Source organism: Populus nigra, chromosome 13 (genome assembly GCF_951802175.1).
Source record: "Populus nigra chromosome 13, ddPopNigr1.1, whole genome shotgun sequence".
In the NCBI taxonomy this organism is placed as follows: domain Eukaryota; kingdom Viridiplantae; phylum Streptophyta; class Magnoliopsida; order Malpighiales; family Salicaceae; genus Populus; species Populus nigra.
Window position 1 is genome coordinate 9,776,102 of NC_084864.1, and position 12,345 is coordinate 9,788,446.

Consider the following 12,345-nt stretch of genomic DNA (forward strand, 5'->3'; position numbering starts at 1 on the left):
CCCTCTCAGAACGACACCCTTCCATAAGGTGGCATCGCACTTAATGAGCATGTGTCAAAAGAGGGTGCCCGTGCCTCAGGTGCTTGGTCTTGGTCGGCACCTGGCGACTCATGGTCATCAAAAATGCTGCTAGAAGAACTAACAATAGTTATCTTCGTATTACTTACTAAGAACCTTCTTTTCATTATCTAAACAAATTAAAGCATAAAAAAGGTAATAATATTCTTATTTTTTTTAGAAATAATCAGCAGTATCTTCCCTATAAGAAAGACTACCCAAAAGCTTATTACCTGTAAATACACATCAATAAATAAAGCCAAAAACCAGTTGATTTTATTTATGAGTAACACGTTTTTATAAATTGATTATTTTCAAGGTATAAACCTTTTCGACTAATCTTTGCAAATCAAAACTTATTTTATGTTAAATCACACAATAGACTTACATTTAATTAGAAGAAACAAAACAAAAGCAAATCAATATTGATAAAAATGTTTAATGACAAATGCTTTAATTAATGGAATCAATTAGATTTTAAAACCAAAAAAAATTATGGATTTGGAGTTGAATAAGCTAATTACAAATCTAAAAAAAAAAATCAAACTTATTCTTTTAAAAAATAAAGACCAGTGAATTGAACCTAAAACAACAAAAACCCAAAACCCATGAAAACAAAACCTCAGAAGATAAGCAGACACAAGATAAGGCATAAAGTAACTTGATAATTGAAAATCAATAGTGAATTAAAAACTTGAGAAAATCAGTGTGACATAAAACCAAGCACAATGACCCATCAATAAAATAAATTGACAAACCACAACACTAGTGAAGACTTATGAATCGAAGCAAATACTAAAAAACAACTTTAACTCAATTCCCATGAATCCTAATTGAAGACTGTAAGAACATAAAAAATAATGCAAATCAATCAATCAAAACTAAACCATGAACAAATATGTAGTAAAACACACAATAGAACCATGCATTGATTGATCATCAAACAAATAAAACCTAAAAAAAAGAGAAGAAAACCAAAACCCTTACCGTGGTTATTGTTTTTGTTTGTTTTTGTTTGACTTGGTTACCCAACCTAGCAGACATGCACAATTGCTTGAAGGGGTAATGAAAAGATCAAAGAAAACAAACAAACTTAGGAGCACATCATCATAAGGCAAAAAAAAAAAAAGTTTTGAAAACCTAAAAATGGTGGGATATTTACTTGGCAAAGTTATGGAGGCGTGGAGGATGAAGAAGTTGAGGGGAAGAAAAGGAGAGAGAGAAGATATTGACAGAGATAGTAAACTTTTTCTAAAGAGAAAAGAGAGCAAGAGATAAGAAGAAGATGTTGTTTTCTTCATAAATTAGAGATTTTGGTTTTTTCACTAGGTCTTGTTACCGCCAACATTTTTGATGGATAATTAAATATTTAATTTTTAAATATCCGTCGGTAGTTCTATTGGTAATTAAAACTTAAAATTTTCAATTAAACTTGAAATTTTCCAAGAATCCCCCCAAAAACTTCTTTGATGAAATTTCAGTTCATCGATAATCCCATTTATAATGGTCAGTGGTAAAGTTTTGTAATTTTTTTCTAACTCCTTAGAACTCTCTGATGAGCCTAGTCTATCAGTAATTATATCTGTAATGGTCAGTGGAAAAGTCATGTAATTTTTTTCCAATTATCTAAAACTCTCTGAGGGACTTAGTCTGTCATAATTCTATCGATATAAAACATTTTCTTTTCCAAGTTTTCTTGTTTTTCATATCTATATAGCCTTCAAATACAAAAAAATCACAACATAGTTACACCATTTCTATTCATAATAATAAAATCACAACAATAAATGTTTAATTAGTGTTAACAATAGTTAATTGTAAAGGAATAACCCGAAAAATTATATTAAAGTCGATTTCATTACATATTGATGTTTTACAATTTAATCAAAATTCTCATCATCTTTTTCTTCTTCAATTTCATCATCGTCATGTCCATCATAATCTTCTTCATTGGATTTATACTCGTTGATATCATCATCTTTATCGACTTTTGTATATCCATTGGTTCTTAATACATCATTTAACCCTTCAACATTAACATCAGCAAAAATATTCTCAGCAACACAAAAATTTGAATTTTCTTCTAAGCCAGGAGATAGAGCAACTTGATATGCATCAACTAGCTCATCAATTTGAATGACATCGTCTCCTGTATTTACTTCATCGTTACCTTCCTGAAAAACTTGAACACGACCCTTGGATTTGGTTTTATCTATGAATAACCAATTAACCGTAGACTGATCTTTTCTAAGCAATAGATTGTATATGTAATAAACTTGTTGTCATTACTTGACAAAAACAAAGATATCATTATCATTTTAAAATCTAGATTTTATATTAATTTCGACCAAACTATGATGGGGATCTATTTTAATTCCTTTATTAATGTTATCATACCAATAACATTTGAATAAAAAAACTTTATTATGCTTGCTATGATATTGCAATTCAATCACATCTTTTAACTTCCCATAATAATCAACTTCAAACTCATTAGAAGTTAATCCCTTAGCATAAACTTCACTATTATATGTCTTTCTACACTAACCATACTCTTAAGTATGAAAGATACATATCAATTGATGAAATACCCCTTGTAGCACTTGACCTTTCTTTCATGATCCAAACATAGTAAATTCAAACTACCATTAGCAATCCCTCCCAAATGATAAACAATTAAAAAGAAAGGCTTAATGAAATTAAACTATTATAAGAATAATAATTACTAAGTAGTTCTTACATGTGTTTTAAGCCATGTTGCAAATTATTCTTCTTATAATTGGAAAAATTAAGATCCAATTAGATGTGAATTATGAGATTGTAAAAATTGATGATGTTGCCTATGATGAATTTTTCAACCTATCAGTTTATGAGAGTGTAAGAGAAAAATTATTTAAAAATAAAAACATATTAATAAATGTAAAATTATTTAACACATAATTATGTTCATGTCTGAATTCGATTTTTGTCAAGTATTTTTCCCTTATTGCTTTTTTTTTTCCGTACAGGTCATCTAATATGAGAAAATATTAATACATTCTCACTTAAAGGCACTTCCCCACCGTCATCGTATCTTAGAACATGGCTGACTCTTGTTCTCTAGTGAGACTCAAAATAGTACAAGATAAATGTTGAGATCTCTTCAACAATATAATTATAATGAATGTTTTAAATTAAAAAAAACACAATAGAAATTTAATTATAATGAATGAGTAATCCCTAACCTCTTGAATGAATACATCCATCTAAACTATACACTCCAACTTTTGCCTTAAATGGTCAAAGAAAAATGAAAGGAATATCATCTCATGTTTACAGATTGTCTAGACAATATTTGTTTCAAGCTTCTTCATGTGTTGAGTATGCAACTTGTTAGAGAATATATCTCTAAAAAAGTGATTGATCTCTATGAGCATCTCATATCTTTTTTGGCAATAAATCACGATAAACAAGTTGAGTGAATGTTTGCATAAACACGTAGCAATCATAACTCTTCATTTTACATAATTTTTCATTTTCTAAATTCACCAATCTAGATATGGTTGAAATATATCCATTTGGAAAACATAGACTTTTTAGCCATAAGTAGATAAGTAACTATACATTCTTGTCTAAAGTGAGGCTGACTTTGAGCTTTACAGCTCGTGACCTATCATAAACCAAATCCATATCTTATGATAACAAAATAAAGGTATCCATTATAGCCTTCATGTTGTCATTTGTCTTCTTTTTTTTTTAACTTATGTCACCCTGTTAAAAATTTTATCAAATATGTTTTTTTTTATATATGCATGACATCCAGATTATGATGAAGGAGATTAGTCTTATAATAAGAAAGATCCTAAAAAACACTTTGCTTAACCTTGTTGTGGGTCACACCAAAACCAAAAAACTTTTTCTTTTTGGATTGAAAACGAAACACAATGATCTCGTACTATGAGACCACGTAATACAATTCTTCACTCGATGGTACTAGTAGTACATCCCTTTCAACTCTACCTACAAAGAAGTTCTTTCTTTTGGTTCTTTCTATACTTATCTTCGGTTGGCAAGAATCTATGATGGCAATAAAAAAAGGCTTTTACCATAATTTGTTAAGGTAAAGGTCTTGTTATTTTTCATACAATATGGACATGCTAATTTTCCAAGTGTGCTCCAACTAGAAACAATCTCTTACACAAAAAAAATATTGATAGTCCACATCAAAGCTGCCTTCATTTGAAAACTTTGTTTCCTCAAAAAGTTATATGTCAAAGTTTCGGATGACCACAACTACTTCAACTTATCAGTCAATGATCGAAGACAAACATCTATATTCCTACCCGGACCATAGATAAGAATATGAACTCTGGCTTTATACACATCCCCGGTGGCAAGTTATAAACCTTGAGTATCACAGGCTAACAAGAATATGGTATAACAAATGACTTAAATGCATTGAATCTATTTGTATATAACCTAACGTGTATGCTATGTAATTCCATGAATCCATCTACCATATCATATGAACGATGTCATGTCATATGCTTATTAATATTTGGATACATGAATAACCTTTACAGTCTAAGAGTGATTGAGAAGTATATTAGTTTTATATATGTGCAACAATCCTTTCTCTACCAATTTTGGGTTTATACCAAGCATGCCTACAAGTTCTGTACTCGATCAAATCTCCATTTTATAGGGAGTACAATATGCAAAAGTTTGGACACATGCTAATTTTTTAGTATCCTAGGCTAAGGGGTTTCATTAAGGATTTAGTAGCATAAAAATTCTTTTTCAGCCTATTCCCTTCAGGTAAAATGCTTTTCTTTCATTAGACGATTGTGTCATAATCGGCCTCGCTTAGCCCATGATCTAACTTGATGTTGAACACCTATGCAACAAATGATAATTTATTGTGATTTTAGCACTGATTCCATAATGGCTTGTCGAAATATTTCAAAAGATCAAAAAACTGATTGTATTTATATTTGGTTCTTCATCTAAGGTTGAACATTTCCCCGCATCACCCCAATTCATGTTCATTATATTCACAACCATACTTCTATAAAAATTACTATTATCATCTGTAACTCCATACACGTTACTAGAACTATAAGTTGACTCAACAATTATTTCTATCATGGTCTCATAATAAACATATGGTTTTCCGTATGCAAGTCAACACTTTTATATTGGATCTTAGTAACTTGTGAGTTTATTTATCCAAATTAAATCAAAGAAAAAAATCAATCTACTTGTTTCAACATAATTAAAGAGCAAGACAACCATAATTCAACTCTATTCTCTAATAAAAATCAATTGATACCAAGATTGATTTTTTTAGTAGGTGGAATGTGAATGCTTGAAATCTCTCTCTACTTTTTTATTTTTCTATAACTTTCTCTCTCATATCTTAGATTTAAAGAACTCAAAGTTGGTAAAAAAAAATGATGTGTAATGAAAATATGAAAACATAAAACTCAGGAATCAAATTGAAAAAAAAAACTCAAGGATCATTGTGAAGTTTTGTCATGCATTGTTACCTCCAGGGCTGTCCAAAATGTGTAATGCCTATAAATGTAGGGGAATAGTGAAATGGCTAGCTGAATTAGTATATTTTAGAATTAGAATAGAATGTTATTATTGTAAATGGTTTGTTAATTTATTTTTTATGTAAGAGGTTGTTATATTTCTCTATCCTAGTCTTTAATATTCACATGTCTTTACAAGATGTTTGTAATAAATTCTATAATTTAATTATTGTGTTTGATTTTAATTTAATTGATAAATAAGTTAAATTTACTTGTTTGAATGAGATAAAATTTAATTTTTTTGGTTTTATATATTACCTTCGTTACCTTCACTTACTTATTCAAAGGTTTCTAAACAAAATGGGTAAATAGATATTTTGAGAAAGTTATGTTTAAAATTAAATTAAAAAATCAGAATTGTTGATCTTTAATTTATTTTTATACTATTTTTATAAATTGAATTCTATTTAAAATTTAATTCTCAACGCTTAAAAAGTTCCAAACATGAGATTATATTATCTTTAAATTGAATTCAATTAAGAGGATTCCAAGATATATTTATTTAATTTAAATCATCCATGAGACTTTTATCTATCATTAAAGATACCCTAATTAATTACTAATGGTTCAAACAAATCACGATTCGAAATGGAAAAGAAAAAAACATAAAGTCTCTTTCAAAATAAGTTCTTTCAGACCCCAGTAAAAGTCAGTGAAGGGTTGCCGGATCAAGTTAAAGGTCAAAACGCCATTAATATTTACATTCATGGTATAATAAGGCCCAAGGAATTCAAAGCAGGCAATATTTGTTTTTGGTTTTTTTTTTTTTTCCTGATTTTCAAGTGCAAACCCACATTGAATGCCACGCGGTTTTGTGAGGCAGAGGAAGCATTGGCATAGCTGACTTTGGCTTGCCCCATGAGTAAATGCACTTGCTGTCATCTTTTGACTCTTTTGTGTATGCTTGTGCCTCTTCTAGGTCAGCTTCTCTCTCTCCTGAGGGTCTTTTTCCTATATATTGAGACCAAGCTAGCTATCTGGGCAGTAGATGTCTGTTCTATCTTTAGAAAAGATAAGTAAGTTTAAGAGGGGAAAGAATTAAAGGAAGAGTAGAGTTCTTACTTGAGAAATCTTGGAGACTTGCTTGTAAGAAAGGAAGAAGCAAATAAAGTGATAATGGGCAGACCACCTTGCTGTGATAAGATAGGAGTGAAAAAAGGACCATGGACTCCTGAGGAAGATATCATCTTGGTATCATATATTCAAGAACATGGTCCTGGGAATTGGAGAGCTGTGCCAACTAGTACAGGTGAGTTAATTATTTCACTTGTAATATTTATTGTTTTCTGGTTTTAAATTGTTCATTTTGGAGCTAGTTAGATGGTGTTATGCTGTTTTGGTTTATGGACTATTAGGGAAATGCAATTAAAAATTTACATATTTGATTTTTGTTTTGTTATGTAGTATTTTTGTGACCTAATTAGTTATCTTCTTCTCAGGACTGCTTAGATGCAGTAAGAGTTGCAGACTGAGATGGACTAATTACCTAAGGCCAGGGATCAAACGCGGTAATTTTACCGATCACGAGGAGAAGATGATAATCCACCTCCAAGCCCTTCTAGGCAACAGGTAAAAGCATGCCAACGTAATTTTGATCACTTATTTTCTCTAAAGCCAATAGTAGTATATATATCATGATTATTTTAATGACCATGATCTGGCTAAAGATAACTTTAGTTTTACTGTACAATTTTGGGTGGCATGAATCGGTTTCTGAAGGGTAATTAATTTGGGGCATTGATTAAATTGCAGATGGGCTGCCATAGCTTCATACCTCCCTCAGAGAACAGATAATGACATTAAAAACTTTTGGAACACACATTTGAAGAAGAAGTTGAGAAAGCTTCAAGCAGGGCAAGAAGGTCAGTCTAGAGATGAGTTATCATCAACAGGTTCACAGCAAATTTCTAGAGGCCAATGGGAGAGAAGGCTTCAAACTGATATCAACATGGCTAGGCAAGCCCTATGCGAGGCCTTGTCTCCCGGGAAACCAAGCAGCTTATTAACCGGGTTGAAACCCTCTTGTGGGTATGAAAAACCAGCTACAGAACCAATCTATGCATCAAGCACTGAAAATATAGCCAGATTGCTCAAAGGATGGATGATAAGTGGGCCTAAGCAGTCGCTAAAAAATTCAACTACTCAGAATTCCTTCATCGATACGGCTGGAGGTGATTCACTGTCTAGTGAAGGGACTCCTGATAAAGCAGACAAAAATGGCACTGGATTATCACAGGCATTTGAATCACTCTTTGGTTTTGACTCTTTCGACTCTTCAAATTCAGATTTCTCTCAATCCATGTCGCCTGATACTGGCCTTTTCCAAGACGAAAGTAAGCCAAATTCCAGTGCTCAAGTGCCACTGTCATTGATTGAGAGGTGGCTATTTGACGAAGGAGCCATGCAAGGGAAAGATTACATAAACGAAGTCACAATAGATGAAGATAATCTCTTCTAGTGGGAGGGCTCTTCTTTGTTGTGGCTACTTTGAGTACTCTTCTGATTTAGGCTAATATGCTAGTAATTTTTTCTAAAGGGATTCCTTGTTCGAGAATCACTGGTTCTTTTTATTTTGCTCTAGGCCTTGAAGTGATAAAATTTCACAGTGGTCATATTAGTTAGAAGTTCTCATCCCTTTAGAGCAAGAACACGCACAGTGTAAATGTGAATTAATTACTAATATGTCATATTTCCTCTGTCGAGAATAAATTTACACAGACAGTGTAATTTAGAATATATATAAATATATATTCTAATCTTAACAAATCAATTTTCTATTTCCTTGATTTCCAATAAGGAATAATTAATTATGAAATGAAGAAATTGTGGAAAGTACTTGAAATATACATATTTACATCACCGTTTAGTGCTTCGGTTTCTTAGATTTTGTTTTTTGGTTAAAATAATAAAATCAGTAAACAAACATGCATCTCAGTAATCCAGAGGGCACGAGCTTTTATTTATTGGTTGCGATGAAAAAATTAAAGCAGGACTTCGTATTTCTTGTGAACCTGTGCATGCCAACTTGCCAGGAAGGGAGAGAGTCAACCACCATGCAGCTTACATAATTGTAACTAATAGTAGCTGTAATAATGCAATATTTATGACAGACTGCTTGAAGTAAATGAGAAATAAATACCCAACTAATTAGTTAACCAATGAGTTTTCATATATAATTAGTATGAAGACTCAAAAGAGATGTGTAAAGTTGTGATAAATGATAGTTGACAATACATAGAACAGACAACTCCAAATTATACATGCAGAACTATGGCCTTTTTCCTATCTAACATTAGAGATATGGAGGATGCGTGCGATGTAAAAGTAAGCGCATGCCTTTCTTTAGAATTTCTATTTGAATGGAATGTGCTCGCAACCTTTAAATTGTTTAAACTGTCAGTGTTGCCTTTGTACACAAACAATGTATTTAAAGTGGAAAGAATATGAGTCATGAGTTGAGAGATTTAGGTTCACGTTTGTTGGACATGACAAAATAGATGAAAATGGACTGAAATGATCTGGACAATATCAAATGAGATTGGACTTGAATGAAAAACAATAAACTGGTGTCCAGTGTTCTTGTTTCTGAAATCTCTCAATCATTTATTTTATTATAGGGGTGAGAAAAAAACTGAGAAACTGAAAAAACCAGAAAAAAATAATTAAAAAAACCAAACCGTGAAAAACAACCGATTAAAATTTTAAAAAAACCAGCCGGTTCGGTTTGGTTTCATAAGCCTAAAACCAAAAAAAACCGAACCGAACCCAAACTGAAAAAAACCGAGCCAAACTGGCAAAAAACCGAGCCAAAACCAAGCCAAACCGGAAAAACCGAGCCAAAACCGAAAAAAACTGAGCTAAAATGGAGCCAAACCAGAAAAACCGAGTCAAACTGGTTTGAACTGGTTTTTGTCCTAAAAAACCAAACTGAACCGAAACCGGTCGGTTTGGTTTTTTTTTTTAATAAAAACCAAACCGAACAAAAAATAATCACCCCTATTTTATTCCCTATATTTTGTTTTAGGATATTTAGTCCTTATTGGATTTTTTGTCCTCTAATTTATGATATATACAATTTAGTCCCTAAATCAAAAGGAGGATTTTGATATTAAGCCATGTAAATACCCCATTTTAATATAATATAGGTAAACTTGATCAAATCTTGGTTAACCAAGTTAAAAATAATAAATGAGCGATAAATAGATAATAAATAATATGAAAAATTAAAAAATAATGACCTTTGTTTCTAAACTTAGAAAAGTCCAAGTCAACCATGAAAGATGGAAAGTGATTGATCAAAGGAGCTAGAAATCATGATAGACTAGGAAAAGAAAACTAATCATAAAGATAAAATTTAAAATGATTGATAGAAGATCAAATTTTATTTAGAATAATAGCCCTCAATAGATTAAATTGGTAAGTATTATAGGTTAGTTAAATTAATGACTTTTAAGAAAGAGACACACACAAATTGGAATTCAAAGTGTATTTAAAACTCCTAATATAAACTTCTTATCTATCATAAATAATGTTAGTGTTTATATTTTATAGTCAATCAATTAATTACACTTACATGTGATATTTTGTTCATATAAAAGCATAATAATTGATGAGGAACGAGTCAAAATAAATTACATAAGAGTTTGTGTTATTTTTTATATTGAAATGTTTGTATCATATAATTAATAAATATCTTTTTAGTTTATAATGAGAGTTAATTTAAAAATAAAAAACAAATTAAAATAGTAATTTTTTTACTCATCAAAATCATGTTAAAAATAATTCGTAATCATTATAAAAAAGATAATTCATCGCGAACAAGAAAATATAATTAATTTACTCAATTGTTTTAAGAACATGACTCATTTCTTCAATTCTCTATATTATTTATGTTTTAATTACTATATAAAGTTTTTAATAATGAAATTTATTTTGTTTCATAATGTTAAAAAACTCAAACATCTGGTAAAAAAGTTTCTTCTTATATTTCTTTTTAATAAAAATCACTCTTTGATGAATTAACTTTATTGAATTCATAAAAAAATAATTCACTCTAATAATAATAATAAAAATAATAATAATTTGAAAGAAATAAAAATGAAATTACTGCATATATTAGTTTTAAAAAATAATTTTAAGAATGTAATTATATTAAAAGTTTGGTTTTTCAATTTCATCAAGTTAATATAGAAAACTAATAATTTTTTTATATAAATTAAATGAAACTACTATATAGAACTATATCTAGATACATTTCTAGTGTCTTTATGCAATTCCTTATGTTTCCATCTATTCTTACAAAGTCATCATCATCAATAATAGAATGGCATGATAGTTAATCAATACCCCATGCAAAGCAATATGTATATCTATTTTATGGATCTAACAACATCATATGATGGTTATAACTAGCTGTGATAAATTTCGAGTAATTAGTTATTTGCTTTTAAAAAAAATTATTATCAACATATAAATCTCTATAATATTTCTATTAGAACTTTTTAGATAGAGATGAAAAACAAAACCAACATGACCTACCATAATAATATAGATGTAGTCAATTAAACAATGTAGTTCAATAGTCTTATAACCTCTTATGCATATGCTATATTCTTCTTTTTTTATTTTTAATGATAACTTCCCATTTTTAATCATGTTGTCAACCTACTTCTTAAACCCTAGACAATGATGAATGATATGACCCACGACTTTTTATGATACTCACATTTAATATTTTTGTTATTTTATTTAGGAAAAAGGTGGATGGATATATTTTAACGGTTAAGATACTATTATACGAGTACTCACATAGTGTTGGTAAATGGTAATAAGAGAAACCAGAAAGGAAGATGATTATTCATATTATTTCCTTTTACGACTTGGTCTATATCTTTGAATTTTAGGGTAGTATGTAGCATTTTATGGGATTTAAAAAGGTGTTTAATATTAAAAGAAATTTGGATGATGTGACCAAGGTTTTAGACCATGTTTGCAAATGATATTGACTTCTATATTCGTTTTAGTTACCTTCTCTTCAATAATTTCTAGTGGTATCCTAACATCCAAAATCTGCTTTTTTTATATAGATTGTCTGAGTCTTTTAGCTATAACCATCATATTTTAGAATTATTTTGAGGTATTGCAAATTATATATCCAAAATAAAAGGCCTCAAAAGTATTCATGAAGATGAAGATAATTTTGTTTTCAACAAGAGAAGGGTTGAATTGAGTAACAATTTCTTTCTATCTTTGAACATACTCTTCAATGGTCTTACTGGCTCTTTTCTTCATACTTTGCAAGGTTATTCTATCAACGACCAATTCTAGGCTCAATTGATACTATTTCATGAAAGTCTTATCCAAATCACTACATTTCTTGATTTTAGCTCCATCAAGACCCATATACCTATATTCTGGTATAATAAAGCCTCATATGAGTCTTTGAACATTAAGATCCAGTGAACTTGTTAAACAATGGCACCTTAAAACCTTTAGGAATTACAACATCAGGTACTAGACATATTTTGATAGCCTTAAAAGGACCATATAAATCTATCTTTTCAATGACTTTTAGCCACTCCTCAATCGAATGATACTAGCTTGCACTAATGTTTTGAGCTTAGAATAGTTGAGGCAACTTTAAAGATGGGTTTAGAGTAGTTAGACACTGTGTAATAGTCATTGAAAATGATGTAACTTGGTTGATTCAACA

General features: G+C 30.1%; 1 protein-coding gene across 1 annotated transcript; it reads left to right on the forward strand.

The window, feature by feature from the left end:
* The first annotated feature begins 6,534 nt into the window (after positions 1 to 6,534).
* Positions 6,535 to 8,399, forward strand: LOC133670907 (myb-related protein 306-like). Its single transcript, XM_062091506.1, has 3 exons — positions 6,535 to 6,882; positions 7,073 to 7,202; positions 7,386 to 8,399. Exons 1-3 carry the CDS (start codon positions 6,750 to 6,752, stop codon positions 8,089 to 8,091), a joined length of 969 nt encoding a protein of 322 aa, XP_061947490.1. The 5' UTR covers positions 6,535 to 6,749; the 3' UTR covers positions 8,092 to 8,399.
* The last annotated feature ends 3,946 nt before the right edge of the window (positions 8,400 to 12,345 follow it).